The following is a 24,466-nucleotide window of genomic DNA, read 5'->3' on the forward strand; positions in this document are numbered from 1 at the left end:
TTCCATCTTAGTTGTGGCACGTGGGATCTTCCATCTTAGTTGTGGCATGTGGGATCTTTAGTTAGGTGCGGCATGTGGAATCTAGCTCCCTGACCAGGGATGAAACCAGGGCCTCTTGTATTGGGAGTGTTGAGTCTTACTCACTGGACCACAAAAGAAGTCTCTAGTTTGATTATTTATTAATGGTTAATTTGGACAAATTAGTTCTCAATCAACACAAGAAAAGAGTAACTCCATTGGTGCTATGTAATAACAGAGTAATGGTATAAAGTAGCATAACGTTAGAAATTCAGGAATAGTTCTTACCATACTGATACCAGGGTGGAACCTTGGGTCTCACATCTGTAAAGTAAAAGCAAACCAGTGTGAGTGATGTTTATTTACAGTTGTACTATCTCTGAATTACTTCAGGCCTAAACACAATATTTTGGACTTTGGTTTTTAAAAGATTATTGAGAACCAGATGTTTGGAAAGTCATCAGTTCTCCTACTTGAAGAGGAGGCTCAAGAGAGACCTCTGGCTAAAGAAAAAAGGTTGTGAACACTTATTGAGAGCGTATTATGTGTCGTACACTGTGCTGGTGCTTTCACTTAATCTGATAAGTAATTTTGTTTGTAATGTCACAGTGACATTTCTTCCAGGTTGTACTTGCAAAATACAATACTCCAGAACATGGCCAGTTATCTTCACTTCCCACTAACTTAGCATATTGCACTGGTGTCATTTTTTCTCATTCCACCACGATACACATTTTTTTTTGCTAAAATGGTGCAATCTGATTCATCATGAAGGTTGTTGGTACTGTGGTCCAGGCTGCTTAAATTTTAGACCTCTGTAACTGTTGCCTTGGGAAAATGCTATAGATGGTTAGAAAGCAAACAAACAGTAAAGATCTTAATATTTTTACCTCTTGGAATTTTGCATATCCATTCACGTTTGGAACCACAGTATGAGGGTAACAACGTTTTATTTGCCTTATAAACAGCACAATTTCTTGCATCTTCTCCAAAATAAGAATTGTCTAAAAATGAAGAGACAACCTGCAGCAGATGAAGTTCATTATTCCTTAATACTGATTCTCCACAAAAGGTTTCAAATGATCAAAAAGGCATCCCTGTAGAAAATCACAATAGACTTCTGGAGGAAGCAAGTTATGATGCCAGTTAAACGTAGTTCCACATTTGTGAAAAGCAAGCTAATGAAAACTTTAGCATTTTTTCTTGAAGATTCTTTTTCTGTTTTTTTAAAAAGAGGCATGCTACTCCTTTCTCCAGAAGGAATAAGTCAGATGAACTTGCACTGTTTTCTCATTTAAGGTTAGGCTAGCTTTGGGATCTTGGGTAAACTTTTTAGTGGCTCAAGGATCTTTCAGAATTGAATCTCATCTTTGATGTAGATTCTTTTGCTTTTAGTCTCTAATACTAAGTCAACCCTAGCTTTAATCAAGAAACTATCTATTTCTATGAATGAACACACAACAGGAGTATTGACTAGAGATTCAAACTTCTCAATGATTTAGTGACTGCTCAGCCCAGTTGCTTCAGTCGTGTCTGACTCTGTGCGACCCCATAGACGGCAGCTCACCAGGCTCCCCCGTCCCTGGGATTCTCCAGGCCAGAACACTGGAGTGGGTTGCCATTTCCTTCTCCAATGCATGAAAGTGAAAAGTGAAAGTGAAGTCGCTCAGTCGTGTCCGACTCTTAGCGACCCCATGGACTGCAGCCTACCAGGCTCCTCCATCCATGGGATTTTCCAGGCAAGAGTACTGGAGTGGGGTGCCATCGCCTTCTCCGATTTAGTGACTACTTGATAGAAATGTGGACCGACCATGAGTAAGACTCAGGTAAAAATCTGAAAAAAAAGAAGAGAGGGTTTTGAAACGATTTATGCTTCCCTGGTAGCTTAGGGGTGAAGAATCTGCCTGCAATGCAGGAGACACAGGTTCGATCTCTGGGTTGCGAAGACCCCCTGGAGAAGGAAATGGCAACCCACTCCAGTATTCTTGCCTGGGAAATGCTATGGACAGAGGAGCTTGGCAGGCTATATAGTCCCACAATAGTTGGACACGACTTAGCTACTAAACCACCACCACATACTCACCTTCAAATATGTACAAAGTCATGCAATAATTCATCTAATTTATATATATATAAATAAAGTTCAGATTCAGAGAATGGCATGAGTTTTATATTTATTCTATCCAGAGGGAAGTGGAGAGGGACTCAGTCCACTGCTTCATGGCTTTATCTCATTGATTCTGAACCAAATTGTCTATGCCTCTCCTATTATTAATAAGTTTGTTTGTTTTACTAAAAGACATTGTCGACCTCTATGCACCACATTTTATTTTCCAAGCTCCATATTGACGTTAACCACCCAACTGTGCTATGTGGTGGCTGCCATGAATGGGGCAGGTCAACCCTGCTTTATGCTCCTTCCACTCTCTGGGTCTTGGCTTCTTTATCAGCAGAGTAGATGGGTGAGGCTAGGTCATCTCCAAGATCTCTTCATGACCTCTGGTCCTGATGCCTTTTTCAAAGAAGCAGTACTGGCGTGGTTTTTTTTTTTTCCCCCAGCTAGCACACTCATTATTTTTATTCCCACTTAAGCATATAGTTTTTCTGAAAACCATTTCTTTGCTACAGATTTGAACACCATCTATGTATCAGGTCTAAAGATCCCTTTTCTCTTTTGATCTTTACTATGTCAAAATTTGGCTGCTGCTATTTTGCCAATGAGGAGACTTTATGACATTGTGGCTTTGGAGGCAGACAACCTGTATACAAATGCTGTCTCTCTTATGTATTATTTTAGGCAAACTACTTAATCATTTTAATACCCACTATGTTGAATCACTGCAGTGATGAAAAGAGATCATGCAGGGCTGCACTCAATTCAGTGCTCAAAACTTAACTGGGGCTCAATGAATAGGAGCTGTATTAAATGCTCACTGCAGGCTGTTGCTAACCCCAGTTCACTGGTGAAACTAAATAATTTGATTTTTCTTGTGCCTTCAGATGGATCTCATTTTAATCTGGGTTACTGCTTCTGTTTTTTTTTTTTTTTTCCCTATCATGAGGAAGATCTCAGAAGTCCTCACTGTGTCTGAAAAAAAAAATGTAATTGTGAGTTCCTTTTTTCCTTCATGAGGTTTTTACACATGTGAGGCTGAATGAGAAACAATTTTTTTTTCCTCCCAAATCATTTTCTTTGACTGAGAAGGAAGTGCAGCTTCTTAAACCTGGCATTTCTGTTCTTTTAAAGTGAGAGAAACTGAAGATATTTCTTTTCACTATGACATAGACAAGGGTCTCACCCTCACATGATCAGGTGCTATGCAGGAGAGGGAGGGTGGGGCAAAGGAAGCATGCTGCTGCTGCTGCTAAGTCGCTTCAGTCATGTCCAACTCTGTACGACCCCATAGACGGCAGCCCACCAGGCTCCCCTGTCTCTGGGATTCTCCAGGCAAGAACACTGGAGTGGGTTGCCATTTCCTTCTCCAATGCATGAAAGTGAAAAGTGAAAGTGAAGTCGCTCAGTTGTGTCTGACTCTTTGCGACCCCATGGACTGCGCCCACCAGGCTACTCCATCCATGGGATTTTCCAGGCAAGAGGACTGGAGTGGGGTGCCATCGCCTTCTCCAAAAGGAAGCATGGTATTATTTTAAAGAATAGTTGCGTTTCTGCTGGAGATTCTTCACATGGGAGATGGTTTTCAGGGCTTTTTCAGAGATTTTTATTTTCTTTTAGAATGAGATCTTTTAGCTAGCTTTGGAACTATCTGGCTAGCAAAGGTTTCTCAAGACCTTGCTGCAATGACTCTTTTGATACCAAGGTCTGGGGCAGTTTTTGATTTAGGTCTGAGTCATAGGGAACATGGCTGTTCTTTCTAGGTTCTCTTGGTTGGTTTACCAAGTGGTTCCAGAGCCACCTGCTTTAAATTCATCTCCTTTTCTCTAGCTTGGAAAGACTTACAGGAGTTCCATCAGACCATTCCCAAGAACCAGCATTCAGTGGGTTTCTTTTATTAAATCCAATCCAGAACTGTCTTTCTTCTGTCCTGTGAAGAGAAGAAACTAAAACTTGGCCCTTTTCATTGAATTCACAATATTATGTAACAGGTTCAAAAATTCTTTTAAGTATTTAGTTATGCAGGAAACAGCTGGCATGACTAGCAGAATTGATCAAGTGAGCAAGCATTTATTGACCACTGCCTGTAAGCAAAACCAGAGCTATAAAATAAACTGAGCAAAGACTATTCTCACCTCCTACCTCTCTTGGTTTGCATGGTGTGCTCATTGGGGATGGGCAGTTGTGAGAAAAGTCTGCCCATATTGAGAACATGGCTTTCTCATGGTAGTTAGGAATGGCAACACCTTTCAGTTAGGACAAGAATACATGAAAGTGAGTTGGTAAGAAATTTGGGAACATCTTTTCCCTACTTTTCCCTATTTATTTCCTACTTTACTGCATATTTATATTACTTTTCTATGTTTGTTGTTCTTTTGTCAAAGGTTCATGTACTCTCTGAGGGTTAATCACCACCATCACCATTTAATAAAAGGTTTACAGCAGGTTTGGTTCCTCCAACTATATCCCAGTGTAAATAATTCCACGGTGAATCAGTCTGAGGCATGGTAGATTAACTTCAGCCATCACCACTGGTTAGACTTCATGAGAAGCCCCACAGAGAACCATCTTCCCTCCTGTTAGGTGGTGGACCAATGTGTTAAACCACAGAGTATTCGATACAGCAAGCAATAAAGGCTAACAGTACAATGAACCATCTCACTAAGATAATTTTCTGAGGATAATTTTGAAGAACTAAAGATTTAAAGGATTGAGAAGTCATGACAGATGCTTTATTTTCCTTAGTGCACAGAAGCAAGCCTATTGTGAAGTATCTCCTTCTCAGATGTTTGAGCTCTTCTTGAATGATACAAATGAACGTAAAATATGACTTAGAAAATTCCAGCATCACTGAGACCCATTAGTCACTACCATGATTATAACTTACATTTAAGGTTGTGGGAAGGTGAGAATGCTGCCTTAAGCTTAAGCTAGGCAGATTCATCTCAGTGACCAGGCTGAAGACCCACATCACTCTCCCTGTGTTGAGAAGTTTTTATTCTTTTTCTCACTGAATTCAGAGTTCTACATTTTTCCTGCCATATACTCACTCCTAGAATATGAACTGGTATTTATTTTCTCTCCAACAATTTCCTAAAGTTGTATAATTTTAACTAGTTACTATATGATAAAAATAAAAAATAGAAAAACAATGCCATAGGAAGAAGAAGCAGCACTATGCTAACGATGAGAATTGGTTTATTTGGTATAATTAAGCATGAGATTTGGCTGAACTCCCTGGCAGTCTTGGACAAAAAGTAGAATATACATTATATAGCTTTTGTGATTAGGTGCTAAATATCAATAATTTGATAGATACTTGACTTGACACTGAATTCTGTGAGACATTCCAAGTGTGAGAATTTATATAAACAGAAGTGATATAATGAAACTTGATGTTACAGCAAACTTGGAAGCAGTTTGCATGTATTGTTTCATAGGGCAGACCTTACGATACACAAGTGTGAAAAGATGTTTTACAAGGGACTGAGCCTTTGATTGTGTGGACCACAACAAACTCTGGAAAATTCTTAAAGCGATGAGAATACCAGACCAACTGACTTGCCTCTTGAGAAATCCGTATGCAGGTCAGGAAGCGGCAGTTAGAACTGGACATGAAACAACAGACTGGTTCCAAATAGAAAAAGGGGTACATCAAGGCTGTATATTGTCACCCTGCTTATTTAACTTACATGCAGAGTACATCATGGGAAACGCTGGGCTGGAAGAAGCACAAGCTGGAATCAAGATTGCTGAGACAAATATCAGTAACCTCAGATATGCAGATGATACCACCCTTGTGGCAGAGAGCAAAGAGGAACTAAAGAGCCTCTTGATAAAAGTGAAAGAGGAGAATGAAAAAGTTGGTTTAATACTCAACATTCAGAAACTAAGATCATGGCATCTGGTCCCATCACTTCATGGGAAATAGATGGGGAAACAATGGAAACAGTGTCAGACTTTATTTTCTTGGGCTTCAAAATCACTGCAGATGGTGACTGCAGCCATGAAATTAAAAGATGCTTGCTCCTTGGAAGGGAAGTTATGACCAAAAAGTTATGACCAACCTAGACAGCATATTAAAAAGCAGAGATATTACTTTGCCAACAAAGGTCCATCTAGTCAAAGCTATGATTTTTCCAGTAGTCATGTATGGATGTGAGAGTTGGACTATAAAGAAAGCTGAGTGCCGAAGAATTGATGCTTTTGAACTGTGGCATTGGACAAGACTCTTGAGAATACCTTGGACTGTAAGGAGATCCAACCAGTCCATCCTAAAGGAAATCAGTCCTGAATATTCATTGGAAGGACTAATGTTGAAGCTGAAACTCCAAAACTTTGGCTACCTGATGCAAAGAACTGACTCATTGGAAAAGACCCTGATGCTGGGAAAGATTGAAGGCGGGAAGAGAAGGGGACAACAGAGGATGAGATGGTAGGATGGCATCAAAAACTCAATGGACATGAGTTTGAGTAAACTCCGGGAGTTGGTGATGGACAGGGAGGCCTGGCGTGCTGCAGTCCATGGGGTCACAAAAAGTCGGACACGACTGAGTGACTGAACTGAACTGAGGTCATGAAGCCAAGTTACAACTTATAGCAGTGGAGATGATCACATTTCCCTTGGATCTGAGGCCCCATACCTGACTAGCAATCCAATAAACCAGGAAGCTTCTTGGACTTTTCCTCAGCCTCAGAGAATCTGACTCAGCAGCCCTCGCATGAGACTAGAGGGTGCCTTGTCATCAAGTTTCCCGAGTGAGTGTGAGAATCAGCCAAGTTTGGGAACCATGGTCTCAGGACAGCATTTCCTGCAGGGCCTATCAGTTCTATGGGATTTTAGATAAGTGGTGTCAAAAAAATAAAAAAGTTTTGTGGTCAAAGAAAGTGCTTCCTTCTAGAAGCCTTTACAATACTAATGTATATGGCAAGTTTCCAAGATAGCACCTTGTTTTGCAAACATATTTGACCACAGAATCCCCCTATTTCCCTGGAGTACTCCATGAGACACACATTGGGAGATACTACCACCTTTAAGGTCATTTTTATAGATGCTAGAGGTGAATAATTTGATGGTGTTACATATTATCCTTCTTAGGGGAGGGTCCTAAAAGAAATTTATGGGGTAAGCCAGGATTTTCCTCAAAAAGTAGTTTTGGATTTTCTCAGAGATTCAGATAAGTGTTTCACTGAGACTTCAGATTTCCAGAGCCTGGAACACAGTACTCAGTATTATATTTGTTTGTGTTAAAATAAATGTATGAAAGTGTGCCACCTCTCCTCCCCTTAGACCACAACACCCGCAGGGGTAGGATTTTGTGTCACATCTCTTGCATTTTCCAGCCACCCATGCATCTCTGGTGGCTCAGATGGTAAAGAATCCACCTGCAGTGCAGGAGACCTGGGTTTGATCCCTGGATTGGGAAGAATCCCCTGGAGGAGGGCATGGCAACGTACTCCAATATTCTTGCCTGCAGAATCCCACGGACAGAGGAGCCTGGCAGGCTACAGTCCATGGGGTCACAAAGAGTCAGACACGACTGAGTGACTATCCCTTTCACTTTCATGCACATAGTAGTGTCCCTTTCACAGAAGACATTCCCAAAATACATGCTAACTGACCAGAACATTCTACAGTAAGAGGCCAAGGAATGAGAAGCCTTGCTAAAAGAGAACATGATGGCTCTTTTCAAATATTTGAAAATTGAGTAGACTTGATCTGTATTGCTCTGACTTACTACAAAGCTGATCTTTGAAACTAGCCTCCAACAATGGAATGGATTATAGCCCAAGTAAGGAGCACCTTGAAACTGAAAAGAATTATGTAGACAGTAGACGGCCATAGGCATTTGGTAGAAGAAATTTCCGTACTGGACTGGAGGTAGCACAAGACCTCTTATGTTTCTTCAAATTTAAATTTGATTGATTTTCTAACTTCACAGAATTGAAGATTCTGTAAACTTGCAAGATGGGTGCAAACAAGTGAATGCCTGTTTCCTCAAATGTAAAATTAGAAGATTGGATTGGAATTTTTTAAAAAATTAGTGAGACTTTCTTTTTTTCAAACAAAATATCACATGGATCCCTTCTGTATACAAAACACCTAGAAGTGAAGTCGGTTGGACCTACTCTGGTGACTCAAGTCAGCGAACAAGAGACTGCCCACTTGACCTCTCCTGCTCTGGGGGTTCAGGACCCTCCAGACCCCCAGATGGCACTTGGAAAATCACTGGGCTAGATAATTTCTGAACTTGGCAGAAAAACTCTAAAATTCTGTTATGAGACACACAGAAAAGATTTCAAGTATCCAAACAATCATCACTATGTTCATTGTTTCATGGAACGAGAACTTAGTGCAACATAAATGTAAAACTATAAGTATGTATTTTGCTCTCACAACTAGTTGCTTGTTGGTTTTAAACTTAAACACTTGAGGTTTTGAATATCCCAAACACTCCAAATATTTGAAATACTCATCCCTAAGAAGTCATCACTGGAGACAAAATATTTGACTGCAATTTTTCAAAATTAACAAGTACTTACCGATTAAATTTTGAATGTAAGAGCTCATTCACAAAATTCTCTTCCTCAATATGGGCAAAGCTTGCAAGATGAGCTCCAAATTCTTCACAAAATTCTTCAGCTTCTCTCCATGTTCTTTTCATCAGGACTTTTTCACTATGAAATACCTGTATAGAAAAAGGGAAAAAGGTTGACACAGTCATAAATAACATAAGGCTGTTCAATTCTAGACAAAAGGATTTACAGTAATATAATTGTTGTCATTATTCTACATTAAAGGATTGATAGAGAAGGGAGAAATAACATTTATTGAACTAAAATGTATCTACTTGTCTAAAAACTATTATCTCATTTTATTCTCAAAACAAAGATGTGCGGAGGATATGATGAGGACTCTTTTCCTCCATAAGAGTTTTTTTGTCCCCCTCCTAAATATCCTATGACTGGCATAGGCTTGTCCCTTAGTGAAATGTTTGTCAAGAGATGAGGAGAGTCAGACTAAGAGAAATTTACAATTTCAGGTCAACAAATTTCAGGTTACAAATTCAGGTTACAAATTTCAGGTCAACACAGCCACAGACTAGCAGAGCTAGGATTAGACCCAGTATTCCACGGCTGAAGGAATCTGGCTGACTCAGGGGAAGAAATGAGAAATGAGACCTGAAACCTAAGGCAGGTATGTTTGGGTTCTTTGAGTCTTGTGTGCTCCTTTTAGGCTCAGTCATGTCCAACTCTTTGTGACCCCACGGACCATAGCCCACTAGGCTCCTCTGTCCATGGGACTCTCCAGGCAAGAACACTGGAGTGGGTTGCCATATTCTCCTGCAGGGGATCTTCCTGACCCAGGGATCGAGCCTGCGTCTCTCATGTCTTCTGCACTGGCAGGCAGGTTACCACTAGTGCCACCTATATTTCTAGGCTCTTTGGGTCTTGCTGCTGCTGCTGCTGCTAAGTCGCTTCAGTCGTGTCCAACTCTGTGCGACCCCACAGACAGCAGCCCACCAGGGTCCCTCGTCCCTGGGATTCTCCAGGCAAGAACACTGGAGTGGGTTGCCATTTCCTTAGCTGTACCTAAATTGTTGTTTCTCAGCTGTTCTCACAGTGGCATGAAGAAGTCAGTCAAATGGAAAGTATGCTTTTGACTTTATTTAAGGTCAAGTGTGAGGAACCAACGACCCAGAGCTTCAGATCCCAGACCTCTATACTTTGCTCATTTTTAACTGCCTGATGCTATACTTAAGTCTCTGATGCCAGGCGGGCACCGTGTAGCCAGGCTTCACCAGGCTCTAATTTGCTGAGACCAGAATGAATGACCTTCCCAGTTCCATGAACTACAGCACAGCCTTTCCGTCTTTTAAATTATATGTCAAAACTCACCTCCTCTGGGAACCTTTTTTTGAATCACTTTAAATTCATAAGTCCTACCGCTACACCTATCAAACACACCATATATTTGTTGATGTATCAGGGTAATGTGTAGTAGGAAAAGCACTGGACTGGTAGTTCTAAGACCGGGAATCTATTCTAACTCTGTCGATAAATAATTGTGATCTTGGGTAAATCACCCCATCTCACTGCATGCTGCAGTTTACTCATTTCCAAGGTTTAACTTATTGCTCTGTGAGGTTACTCCTGGGCCCATTATTCCATGAATTTAATGCAGGATTAGACATGTATACATGTAAATTGAGTGCATTCACAAGCCATTTATGAGACTGCAATATTTCTAGAGACAGAGGCTATCTCCATTCTGCTCTCCATGTGCCCATGTGCCAGAGAAGAAGCTTTTCCCAGCATTTTAGAAATCTCTATTTATATGATGAGCCAAAGATAAAGCCACCAAACAAGAACATCATTATTTCAAAAATATATTTTTGAGAAGATGAGACACTGACTTAAATCTAGAATCTGAAGATGATTTGCAAAAAGATATTTCTTCACACAAAACATATATACGTAAACTTTTGATCATCAAAAGCTGCCAAAGCTATTCTTGGCAGCAGAATGGCATTATTCCATAATAAGGACTTTATTCATTGGAATGGCAGCCCACTCCAGTTCTCTTGCCTGGAAAATCCCATGAATGGAGGAGCCTGGTAGGCTGCAGTCCATGGGGTCGCTAAGAGTCGGACATGACTGAGCAACTTCACTTTCACTTTTCACTGTCATGCATTGGAGAAGGAAATGGCAACCCACTCCAGTGTTCTTGCCTGGAGAATCCCAGGGACTGGGGACCTGATGGGCTGCCATCTATGGGATCTCACAGAGTCCGACACGACTGAAGTGACTTAGCAGCAGCTCAGCAGCACAGACAGTATGGAATATTTCCATACCTAGTGAGTGTCTGCCTTGCCCATTTGTAGGCAATAAGAATAATATTGACTGGAGCCTTAATATCAGTCCTCATGAGGAGGCCTCAGTGTCACCAGGATATGTCAACATTTTGACCTAAAAATTATTTTGGAATATAACTGAGGGGATGGAGACAGCCAACAAATATTAATTGTCTGCTGTCTGCCAGGCACTGTTCTGGAATAAAGGAATTCAGGATACACGGACAAAGTTGAAATAATGTTGGTTCCATTGAGAATGCCCATGTAACTTCCACATTACCTTGAAGCAACTGGCCAGGCCAGGCTCTGACTCCCAATCCAAATAGCAGGGGTGAAAGGGCCATTCTTCTTCTTGCTCGGTTTTCTCCCGATTTTCCACTGGTTGCTTGCACAGGGACATCGCCTTAAAATGTCTACAGTCCTTCACTTCCCAGCGGCCTGGGTGACTCCTCCCTCGCATGACAACACAGCCACCACTGTAGCCTAAAAGCAGAAAATAACACTGTACTACCAGACCACGAGAACATTTTGTGCTTGGAAGACAGCTCTTTAGAGTGTTGGGTTATTGACATCTTGTAATGAAGCACCCAGACAAGAACAATAAAGATGAAAAAGGATGCTTTAGTGGCATGATCATCTCATTTCTCTTCATCTCTGGAGAAAAGAATAGTAGATCGAAAAGTGAGAGAAGAAAGACTACGGAGCCTGAAATTTGGGCATTTTGAGTTCAGATGGCAAATGATGGGCAATTCGGTGCTGTTCCAATGTGGGACTGAAAATATCCCTCATATCTCATCAAATGCCAACATGCCTCTACTTTGAATTATTGAGCTTTTTAACTGTGCAGAAAAAATCTTAACTTACAATTTATTGAGCAGCTACCTTGTACACTGTGCTTTCAAACACTACTATGAAAAATTAGCAATGAGAAATGCATGGTGCTGATCCTCTAAGAAATTGATTCAACAGGAAAAACACATCGATGATAGAGTCAGGCAGTGTGTGAGGTACAGAACAGAGAACCTCACTATGGCAGAATGAAGTATATTCCAAATGGGGTGAAATTCTGGGGGCGACAGTGGGAGCAGACATTAGGGAAAACCACCTTGTTATGGGCAAGCCCCATTCTATTCTTTTATGTATGTTTGAACATACACAAAATGAAGTATATTTCCCCATAAAAAGAATTTCTATATTAAGATTCTCAAGTTTGTCATCAAATGTATACAACTCATATGGTAGCTGAAAAATACACTTCAAATTTCAATGAATAGTAGAAAATCTCTTCCAAAAATAGAACAAAAATTGAGTAAAAATGAGGCTTTTTTTTTCTTGAATCCGTAGTGATCATTCAATGAACTAAATCAACATTCAGCAACAACAACAAAATTGTTTACTTATATCTACATACCAGTGATGGTTTAGTCACTAAGTCACTCTTATAGTAATCCTGCACCCTTCAGACTACAGTCTGCCAGGCTCCTCTGTCCACGGGATTTCTCAGGCAAGAATACTGGAGTGGGTTGCCATTTCCTTCTCCAGAGGATCTTCCTAATCCAGGTATTGAACCCATGTCTCCCGCATCACAGGTGGATTCTTTACCGACTGAGCCACCTGAAAATACCAGACTTGGCTGTATATTATTAGCTGATTGAGATAGAAGGACAAAACAAAACCCAACTCTTATAGTTGAGTGTGAGACACAAACAAACAAAGGATTAATTGTAGCAGACATACTGTGTGAATTGCTATAGTAACAGTGTGTGTTAAAATTTCTGTGGGGAGACCTCAGAAAGGGTGATGGAATCTGCCTCAGGACATCAGGAAAGTATTTGCAGGTAGAGACATTTGAGCTGCATTTTGGAGGATGTTAAAAGGAGAAAAGAGTTTTCAAGGGGTGCTTGTAAAAAAGTAAATGATTATAGATGAAGCATATGAAGACCTGTGATGATTCTTGAGCTAAAGGTACTTTTAAAAGTATAGTTACTTGGTACTAGATATTTGTCTTGCTGAATTTCCCTTCAGAAATAATGGCTTCAATTTCTGTAGATACAGGGTAATTGGCATTATCCTTGCCAACCATGTTTGTGTTGTTTTATGCTGATAGAAGGGCTTCTCCAGTGGCTCAACAATAACGAATCCGCTTGCAGAGATAAAGGGTTTGATCCCTGGGTTGGGAAGATCCCCTGGAGAATGGAATGGCAACCCACTCCAATATTCTTGCCTGGGAAATTCCATGGACAGAGGAGCCTGATGGGCTATAGTCCATGGGGTCGCAGAGTTGGAGACGACTGAAGCGACTTAGCACACACATGCACACTAATAAAAAGACTGCTGCTGCTGCTAAGTCGCTTCAGTCGTGTCCGACTCTGTGCGACCTCATGGACTGCAGCCTACCAGGCTCCTCCGTCCGTGGGATTTTCCAGGCAGGAGTACTGGAGTGGGGTGTCATTGCCTTCTCCAAATAAAAGACTAAACAGAGGGATAATGAAAAGTGGAATGAGCAGGAAGAAGACAGAGGAAGTTGTACAAAGAGCGCCTCCTAGAGAAATGGGAAGGTGTTTGTGAAAGAGGGAAGAGCAAGGAAGCTAAAGCATGAGTGTTAATGTCTTCAGTCATACCTGGGTGCACACCCTGTGTTAGGCCCCTTTAGGAAGCTCATAGTCTTACATATGTACACGTGGTGATGGTCAAAGAAACCCACAAAGGTGAAAATGACCAGTCATAAACAAGTAAACACGGTTGTATGACAAGTAGAAGAAACTGAAGTCAAGAGAGACAGTTGGTCCATATAAAGGCCATCAGTTGACTTCACTGGCCAGAGGAACTAGTTAGTGTTCAGGATGGAGGGTGGGGGTGGGGGGCAGGCAGGGGACAGAGTATAGCAGACTGCCCCTGTCAGGACTGGAGCATTGGAGGCCTGTTGAGTGTAATTTGGGAATGCAGCTCACAGTTTAGCTGAGTCATGAACAGTAGTGGAGATGCTGCCTGCTCTGTGCAATGAAATTCTAATGAAAGTGAATTGTGGAAATCCACACAAAAGCTGAAAACCTAATATGTCTGTGGAGAGAATTGCTCTAATTGACAGAGCAGGAGAAACACGCAGTCTCACCTGCCTCCTCCATCCTTCCTTCTCAGCAGCCTTTGACTTGGGGCCTAAAGTCTGGGATTCTAGTCCCAGCACAAATATTTAGGAACTCAAACCTCAAACTGATTAATTAAACACAAAAGGCTGTGTCTAAAACACGAGGGCAATCATTCCTTTTCTTCTTATGGATTTTCATAAACATAAAATAAAATAATATATTAAGAAGCCCTGTGAGAGATATAAAGGACTAAAACCATTCCTCAGATGTTGCCTCTATTTTTATTTTGACTGTTTTCATTACAAAAGCTGGGATTTTTGTGGCACAAGTTCTGCCTGAGTGTTCAAAGAATTTTTAAAAGCTCAAATCAGCAAGTTTAAAATGCAATATACTTTTTTGTTGGTCTTGCATTTTGTCTTACTTTCCCACATCAGACAGTGATTAAATAGCTTTGGTTTTAGACACTAGATATTCAACTTTTCTTCATTAGTGAAGAAGGAGATGTTTGCAAACTGCTATGAGGATAAAAAGTACTGCCGGGGTTTTACTGGTGTTCTAAAATAGTTAACTTAATGGAACATTTGACCTAAATTTTAGAGTCTCAGCCCCAAAGAAGCAATGAAGTGGTATAATAAGGGGAGACTGGGCTAAGAACTGGCATCTGGTCCCATCACTTCATGGGAAATACATGGGGAAACAGTGTCAGACTTTATTTTTTTGGGCTCCAAAATCACTGCAGATGGTGACTGCAGCCATGAAATTAAAAGATGCTTACTCCTTGGAAGAAGAGTTATGACCAACCTAAATAGCATATTCAAAACCAGAGACATTACTTTGCCAACAAAGGTCCGTCTAGTCAAGGCTATGGTTTTTCTAGTGGTCATGTATGGATGTGAGAGTTGGACTGTGAAGAAAGCTGAGCACCAAAGAATTGATGCTTTTGAACTGTGGTGTTGGAAAAGACTCTTGAGAGTCCCTTGGACTGCAAGGAGATCCAACCAATCCATTCTGAAGGAGATCAGCCCTGGGATTTCTTTGGAAGGAATGATGCAAAAGCTGAAACTCCAGGACTTTGGCCACCTCATATGAAGAGTTGACTCATTGGAAAAGACTCTGATGCTGGGAGGGATTGGGAGCAGGAGGAGAAGGGGATGACAGAGGATGAGATGGCTGGATGGCATCACCGACTCGATGGATGCGACTTTGAGTGTACTCCGGGAGTTGGTGATGGACAGGGAGGCCTGGAGTACTGCAATTCATGGGGTCGCAAAGAGTCGGACACGACTGAGCGACTGAACTGAACTGGGCTAAGAAAGAGATAAACCAAATTTATAATCTCATGTTGTGAGGATGCTTGTAAAGCCAAATAACAAGGGTAGGGTGTGGGAAAGAGCACAGGTGTTTCTTCTCCCAGACTAATTGTTCTCAGATTTGGTAACTCATCTCCCATTGGGCAAGAGCAACATTCCTTCTGTCCCTTAGTGGTGAATCTCACATTTGAGCTGATTCTCCTTACTTGCCTTAGCCTCCCTCTACCTGCTTTTACTCTCTCCATCAAACATGAATGGGAACACTTTCAGTCAACTGAGAAATTCCAAATCACTATTCTCCTCTCTTCAAATTGGCAAAGTTATCTAGCCTTATAGCAAATTGAACCAACCTGGGAAAAGTTCCATCTTTCACCTCTCTGGCCAAATACCTGAAAACAAACAAACCGAATCTATGTGTGGCCTCGGGGCAGGAGGGAACCCTAACTGGGCCTTTAGACAATCATTTCACTTGTGCCTCTCTGCTTATTTCCCCTTGCCTGCAGCAACCCTTTAACACCCTTAATCTCAAGTCTTCTGCTCTGCCTTCTTTCATCTCTCTCCTCCCCTTCTCCATGGAGAAAAGTGAAGCTTTTGGGTCAGGAAAGGTGAGCTTTCATGGAGTTCTGCTTATCTGCCTGAGACCACATTAGGCATTTTATATGGCCTTTTCCCTATTTAACTTGAAAAACCTCTTTGAGGTGGATATTAGTGTCTACAGTTAGCTAAGGTGTAGTATCTTGTCTCAGTTCAGTTCAGTTCAGAGGTGTAGTATCTTGTCTCAGTTCAGTTCAGTTCAGTCGCTCAGTCGTGTCCGACTCTTTGAAACCCCATGAATCGCAGCACGCCAGGCCTCCCTGTCCATCACCATCTCCCGGAGTTCACTCAGACTCACGTCCATTGAGTCAGTGATGCCATCCAGCCATCTCATCCTTGGTCGTCCCCTTCTCCTCCTGCCCCCAATCCCTCCCAGCATCAGAGTCTTTTCCAGTGAGTCAACTCTTCGCATGAGGTGGCCAAAGTCCCGGAGTTTCAGCTTTAGCATCATTCCTTCCAAAGAAATCCCAGGGTTGATCTCATTCAGAATGGATTGGTTGGATCTCCTTGCAGTCCAAGGGACTCTCAAGAGTCTTCTCCAACACCACAGTTCAAAAGCATCAATTCTTCAGCGCTCAGCCTTCTTCACAGTCCAACTCTCACATCCATACATGACCACTGGAAAAACCATAGTCTTAACTAGACAGACCTTAGTCGGCAAAGTAATGTCTCTGCTTTTCAATATACTATCTAGGTTGGTCATAACTTTTCTTCCAAGGAGTAAGTGCCTTTTAATTTCATGGCTGCAGTCACCATCTGCAGTGATTTTGGAGCCCAAAAAGATAAAGTCTGACACTGTTTCCACTGTTTCCCCATCTATTTCCCATGAAGTGATGGGACCAGATGCCATGATCTTCGTTTTCTGAATGTTGAGCTTTCAGCCAACTTTTTCACTCTCCTCTTTCACTTTCATCAAGAGGCTCTTTTGCTCCTCTTCACTTTCTGCCATAAGGGTGGTGTCATCTGCATATCTGAGGTTATTGATATTTCTCCCGGCAATGTATCTTGTCTAGGGCCACATAATACTTCAATAGGGTTGATCTGGAATTTGAAACCAGATTGAACTGAGTCTACCATGAAATAATGTCAAGGTGCAGAGGAGGTGGACATTCAGTAAATAACCATTGAATGAATAACTGAAACTTCCCCTCCAATTATGCTCCTCCATTTCCATGGAGTCTTCTCTTTCCCCTGGTCATACTTCTCTCCTTTGTGAACCCAAAGTATTTCCTTGAGATCTACTATCACATTTTAGTGTGTATGACAGTTACTGATGTATTTATAAAAAGATACGGAAATACCAAAAGGGTACTCAGAAATTAGGCTGTTCATTCTCATTTAGGTATTGGTTCATTTCAGGATTCTGATGAGACTTAAAATGGATAATTATCTATCTGTTGGATGGATAGGGTCCCCCTTGCCATGTGTAGGGCACTTTCAAGAAAATAGATCTGACCTGCTCTACTGCAACCCCATTCTCCTTATCACTGACAGAAGATTTCCATTGACTTGAGACAATTGGGGGCAATACTTTGGAGTTATCCTGCGAGGGAAGCACTCCTTCTTGCAGTGGTATCTAGAAACAGAGCCTGAGTTATGGATGGATGCAAAACTGTGATTTCCGTTTATTTTTTTTCCTATAAAACACCTGTGAAACTCTAATAGTATTTGAAAGGCTTTTTTGACTACCATAAAGGATAGATTAATGTGCTTCCTTTCATCATTTATAGCAACCTCCATATATATTGAATCATTAATATAAATACAAGGTACATTTAGGTTTCTAATGCATTAGCTTCTCCCTAAATGAGAAAGGCCCTATTTATCATCTTTCTCTTTAATCAGTGGTACTAGTTAATATGGATCAAAACTGTTTTTACCTGAATGGTTACTTCTCTTAATATACAGAATGCCATAGTCACTTTGTTGTGGTTATTTTAGTAAAGATAGCAAGAAATTATTTCTTAATAGAAATATCTCAGCTATGAAGAGGCCCCTAATGAATCAATCGATTCATTGATGCATCAAACATATGGCTTCTATCTTGCAAATAGTGAGAAAATGAAATGGCCTTTCTAAAAAAATAAGAATCTGATTTGGATCAGGTCTCTGACTCTAACTTTTTAAAAATAAAAATGTTAATTTTATGAGAAATAAAAAGAATAGAGTAACACATTTTCAGTGCGTTGTGGGGATACAATCAAAAAGCCCAGACTGTTGGAAACTACAGGATAAACAACACATTTGCATCAACAAATAAAATTTTTAAAAATGACAGGGGGCAAGGAAGAGGGAAACCTAGAGAGGAAAACAGACTTTAGGAGATCTATCCGCTAATTACAATGTGCGCCTCGTTTTTTGATCTTGATTCAAACAAGCCATAATATACTTTATATATGTATATTGTTATGAATCATTTAGAAATTCAAGCATTAACTGAAGATTTATGATGCTATGAAATTATAGTTAATTACTTTTAGCTGTGACAATTGTATTATGTTTTATGATTATGTATTATGTTTCTAAAAAAGGAGTCTTTATCTTTTAGAGTTAATACTGGAATATTTATGGGTAAAATGATATGATATCTGGGATTTCTATGAAAAAATATGGGAAATGGAAGAAGTGGGTGAGAATATAGATGAAACAAGATTGACTGTGGGTTGATAATTGATGACACTGGGTCATGGGTATAGATGGTGGTTCATTATGCTATTTGGTGGGCATAATACAAGGCTGATAAAATGGCAGAACTATGATTCCACCACAGATTGAATATTCTGATGATATGACATAAGGACAGAGTCTTCGTTGAGTTTATAAAAAGCTGCAGGCTTCCTGTTCAGTGGTCAATTTATATAGACAGTCTGGGCTGGATTAAGATTCTGACATGAGGACCAAGCTAATGGATTCTTTTGTGACAGGCGGAGAAAAAAATGTGATTTAGCATGGTGTTTCTGCAAATAGCAATTTAAAAGAAAAAAAAGAAACACAGGGCTTTTACATTGCTATTTTCTTCAAAAAAAGATTTACATTTTCATCTTATTCAGAGACAATTTACTCAATGTCAATCAGACTGAGCAGCCAAACTGAGCATCACGATATTATTTTTGCTTCAGGGAAAAGAGAAAAAGAGTAGTGCCACTCAAATAAATTACAGCAGAAACTTATGAATGACAAGGAGTTCTGCTTCAATTCCAAATTTTAGACATCCAAATATGCCCCAAGGAAGATAACATTAAAAACTAAGAATTTTGTCTGCTCAAAATGTATTAATTTATTTTGACAGGTATAGACATTCCTAACAAAATTCCAAGGTATATTAGAAATGATATCTGTTTTTTTTTTCCCAATAATAGTGTGACATGGAACTTTATTATTCTCTGTATTTTAAAAACATTCATAAATTTGTAGAATGAAAAGTTTGTTTGAATGAATTGTGATGTTTCTTGTGTCGAGCTATGCAGTCACCAGTGTCTATACAAATTTCCTAAAGTGATGTTATACACAATAATCTAATTTGTCTTACCTTCACCTCACATGCCTATTTTTTTTAGAGCATTTTAAGATCACAGAAAATTTTAGTGGAAAGTAAAGACTTCTCTTATACCCCATGCTCCATATATGCTACCTACTATTACCCTCACACACCAGAATGGTACATTTGTTAAAATCTACATTGGCACATCGTTATCACCCGAAGTCCATGGTTTACATTGGGGTTCACTCTTGTTGTATGTTCTCTGGATTTGGACAAATGTATAATGACATATGTCCACCAGTGTGGTATGATATAGAATGGTTTCACTGATCACCCCCACCACCCCCATCACAAATCCTCTGTGCTCTGCCTATAAACTCCTCCTTCCCCAAGCCTCTGGAAACCACTTATCTTTTTACTGTCTCCATAGTTTTGCCTTTTCCAGAATGTCATATGGTTGTAATCACACAGTATGCAGCCTTTACAGACTGGCTTCTTTCACTTAGTGATGTGCATTTAAGATTTCTCCATGTCTTTTCATGACTTGACAGCTCCTTTCTTTTTATCACTGAATAATATTCCATTGTCTGCATGTAATACAATTTATTTATTCACTCATCTACTAAAGGACATCTTGATGGCTTGAAAGCTTTGCCAAGTATGAATAAAGCTTCTATTTTAAAAAAATCTGTATGCAAGTTTTTTGTGCTAACATCAGTTTTCAATTCATTTGGATAAACACCAAGGAGTGTAAAAGTATGTTTACTTTTTAAGCAATTGGCAACCTGTCTTTGAAAGTGGCTATACCATTTTGCATTCCTGCCAGCAATGTATGAGCGCTCCTGTGGCTCCAAATCCCTGCCAGCATTTGGTATCATCAGTGTTTTGGATTTTGGTCATTCTAATAAGTGTGAAGGGGCTTCCCTGATGGCTCAGTGGTAAAGAACTCACCTGCCAATGCAGGATACATGGGTTCAATCCTTGGATGGGGAAGATACCCTGGAGAAGGAAATGGCAAGCCACTCCAATATTCTTGCCTGGGAAATCCCATGGACCGAGGAGCCTGGCAGGCTGCAGTCCATGGGGTTGCAAAAGAGCTGGACATTACTTAGCGACTAAACAACAACAAACAAAATGTATGTAGCAGTATCTCATTGTTGTTTTAATTTGCAATTTCCTATTGATATAGATTTCTGGGTTGGCAACCCACTCCAGTATTCTTGCCTGGAGAATCCCAGGGACAGAGGAGCCTGGCGGGCTACAGTCCACGGGGTTGCAAAGAGTGGGACACGACTGAGCGACTTCACTTTCACTTTATTGGTATATAATGTTGAACATATTTTCATTTGCTTACATTTGATCTATATATCTTCTTTGTTTAAGATCTCTTGTCCCATTTTACATTGGGTTTTTTGTTTATTGTTGAGTTTTAAGAGTACTTTGTATATTTTGTATAACAATCCTTAATCAGATGTGATTTGTTTTTACAAATATTTTCTCCCAGTCTATGGCTTGTCTTCTCATTCTCTTGACATTATCTTTCTCACAGCACAAGTTTTATTGAAATTTTAGTTTTAATGAAATCTAGCTCATCAATTATTTATTTCATGGATTTTTGCTTTTGGTGTTGTATCTAAAAAGTCATACCATACCTAAGGTCATGTAGGTTTTCTTTTTTGTTATCATCTGGGATTGTAAAAGTTTTATGTTTTACATTTAGATCTATGACCTATTTTGAGTTAATTTTTGTTAAGGGTGTAAGCTCTGTGTCTAGATGTTTTCTTTTTTTTTTATTTTTTGACATGTGGATATCCAACTGCCTAAGCACCATTTGTCAAAAAGAGTTTTTCCCATTGTATTGTTTTTGCTTCTTTTTTCAAAGATCAGTTGACTATTCTGTGTCAGTCTATTTCTGAGTTCTTTATCCTGTTTTATTGATGTATTTTTCTTTTTTTGCTAAACTTTATTGTGTTAATTGGGCTTCCCAGGTGGCTCAGATGGTAAAGAATATGCCTGCAGTGCAGGAGACCTGGGTTTGATCTCTGGGTCAGGAAGCTCCCCTAGAGAAGACAATGGCTACGCACTCCAGTACTCTTGCCTGGAGACTCTCATGGACAGAGGAGCAAAGAGTTGGACATGACTCAGTGACTAAACATACACACACACATTGTCTTAATTATTATAGATTTATAATAACTTTTGAAGTCAGATAGTGTCAATTGTTTGACTTTGTTCTCCTTCAATACTGAGTTGGCTATTCTGGATCTTTTGCCTCTCCATATAAACTTTAGAACCAGTTTGTCAGTACCCACAAAATAACTTGCTGGTTTTTTGATTGAAATGTCCTTGAGTTTATAGGTCAATTTGTGTAGAACTGACATCGTGACAATATTGAGCCTTTCTGTATGAACATGGACTCTCTATTTACTAATTTCTTTTTGATTTCTGTCATTAAGTTTGTAGTTTTCCTCTATAGATCTTATACATATTGTTAGATTTATACCTAAAAATTTCATTTTGAGGGGTGCTAATGTAACATGTTTTTAATTTAAAATTCCTCTTTTCACTGCTGCTATACAGAAAAGCAATTGACTTTTGTACATTAATCCTGTATCCTGCAATCTTGCTATAATTGATTATTAGCTAGAGGAATTTTTTATCCTAATTTTCTACATAAATAATCATGTCATCTGTAAACAAAGTTTTATTTCCTTCTTTCCAGTCTGTATACTTTCATTTGCTTTTCTTGTCTTATTGCATTAGTTAGAACTTCTAGTACAATGTTTAAAAGAGAGTTGATAAGGGACATCTTTGCCTTGTTCTTGATCTTAGTAGGGAAGCTTCTAGTTTTTCACCATTAAGTATGATATCTGGGTTTTCTGTAGATGTTCTTTATCAAGTTGGAGAAGTTCCCATCAATTCCTTGTTTGCTAATAGTTTTTAACATGAATGGGTATTGAATTTTGTCAGATGCTTTTTTTGCATCTGTTGATATGATCATGTGATTTTTCTTTTGCTGATGCAATGGAACACATTAATAGGTTTTTAAATGTTGAACCAGCTTTGTATCCCTGGGATAAATTCCACTTGATTGAAGTGTATAAATTCTCTTTATACATTTTTAAGTCAATTTGTTAATATTTGGTTACATATTTTTGTGTTTACATTCATGAGATATATTGGTCTGTAGTTTTCTTATAGTGTCTTTTTCTGACTTTGGTGTAGGGTAATGTTGCCCTCATACAATGAGTTATAGAGTAGTCTCTCTGCTTCTAACTTCTAGAAGAGGTTGTAGAGAACTGGTATAATTTCTCACTTAAAATGTTTGGTAGAATTCACTAGCTGACCCCATATGAGCCTGCTGCTTTCTGTTTTGGAAGGTTATGAATCACTTAATTTCAGTTTCTTAATAGATATAGTCTTATTCAGATAATCCATTTCTTCTTTTGTGGGTTTTGGCAGATTATATCTTTAAAAGAATTGGTAAATTTCACCTAAGTTGTCAAATTTTTGGATATAGTTGCTCATAACATTCCTTTTTAAAATCCTTTTAATGTCTGTGGGATCTATAGTGATGTCCCTTTATTCATTTATGATATTAGTAATTTGTGTATCCTCTCAGTGAAACTGGTTAGAGGCTTATTAATTTCATTGTTATTTTCATTTTTTTTTTTTTTTTTAAATTTATTTATTTATTTTTAATTTTTACTTTACAATTCTGTATTGGTTTTGGCATAGATTGACATGAATCCACCACAGGTGTATATGCATCTACAGAAAACCCAGATATCTTTATTGATTTTCTGTATTCAGTTTCATTGATTTCTGCTCTAATTCTTATTTTTCTTTTCTTCTACTTACTTTGGATTTAATATGCTCTTCTTTCTGTAGTTTCCTAAGGTGGAAAATCAGGTTACTGATTTTAAATATTTCTTCTTTTCTGATATATTCATTCAGTGTTATAAATTTCTCTCTAAGCCCTGCTTTCTCTGCATCTCACAAATGTATTTTCATTTAATTAAGTATTGCTTAATCTCCAAATATTTTGGAATTTTCTCAGATACCTTTCTGTTATTTGTTTATAGTTTAATTTCATGTGAACTAAGAGAAAGAGACATTGTACAACTTCTATTCTTTTAAATTTGTTAAGGTGTGTTTTATGGCCTAGAATGCAGTCTGTCTTAGCAAACGTTCCATGTCAGTTTAAGAAGAATGTGTAATCTGCTGTTGCTGTTGTTGGATGAAGCAGTCTATAGATATCAATCATATCCAGGTGACTGATGGTGCTGTTCATTTCAACTTTGTCCTTACTTATTTTCTGTCTGTTGGATCCATCCATTTCTAACAGAGGGGTGCTAACATATCCAACTATAATAGTAGATTCACCTATTTCTCCTTGCAGTTTTATCAGTTTTCCCTCATGTATTTTGCTATTCTATTGTTAAGTACATACACATTAAGGACTGTTATGTCTTCTTTAGTGCTGACTCCTTTATCTTTATGTAATGTCCATTTTTATCCCTGGAAACTTTTCTTGTTCTGAAGTCTGCTCTGTGTTAAATTAATATAGCTATTTTTACTTTCTTTTGATTAATGTTAGCATAATATCTTTATCCCTTTACTTTTAATCTACATGTGTCTTTATATTTAAAGTGGGTTTTTTGTACACAACACACTTGGGTCTTAGTTTTTGAACCACTCTAAAAATATCGTTTAATTAGTATTTAGTCCTCTGACTAATTTTTGTTAAATATTTGATATATAAGAGCAATTATTATAATATTATAATAATAGTTATCTTTCCTCAGGGAAGAGCTTGAGGCCTCTAACTCATCTCCTCCAGATACAGATTTGAAGGTAACCTATTGCCTGTTGTCTGGGGTAGGCTTGTTGGAGATCCACAGACAAGAAAGGGAGCAAGACATCCAAACGGCTCACAGTGAGATAAAGGTGTGTTGGATCGAGGTTGGTGGCATAAGATTAACAGAGTGACCTAAAAGCTTGGTCTG

At 39.2% G+C, this 24,466-nt stretch overlaps 1 protein-coding gene across 1 annotated transcript in view; it reads right to left on the minus strand.

The window, feature by feature from the left end:
* The window catches only part of PLA2R1 (phospholipase A2 receptor 1), a 125,459-nt gene that overhangs the window by 38,044 nt on the left and 62,949 nt on the right, over nucleotides 1-24,466 (minus strand). The window contains exons 12-16 of the mRNA XM_040229192.1: nucleotides 11,267-11,469; nucleotides 8,675-8,820; nucleotides 3,977-4,061; nucleotides 909-1,041; nucleotides 307-342 (exon numbers count right to left, since the gene is read on the minus strand). Of these exons, the coding sequence (XP_040085126.1) occupies nucleotides 307-342; nucleotides 909-1,041; nucleotides 3,977-4,061; nucleotides 8,675-8,820; nucleotides 11,267-11,469 (603 nt within the window). The remainder of the gene's footprint in view (nucleotides 1-306; nucleotides 343-908; nucleotides 1,042-3,976; nucleotides 4,062-8,674; nucleotides 8,821-11,266; nucleotides 11,470-24,466) is intronic.

This window comes from Oryx dammah, unplaced genomic scaffold, assembly GCF_014754425.2.
Source record: "Oryx dammah isolate SB20612 unplaced genomic scaffold, SCBI_Odam_1.1 HiC_scaffold_27, whole genome shotgun sequence".
In the NCBI taxonomy this organism is placed as follows: domain Eukaryota; kingdom Metazoa; phylum Chordata; class Mammalia; order Artiodactyla; family Bovidae; genus Oryx; species Oryx dammah.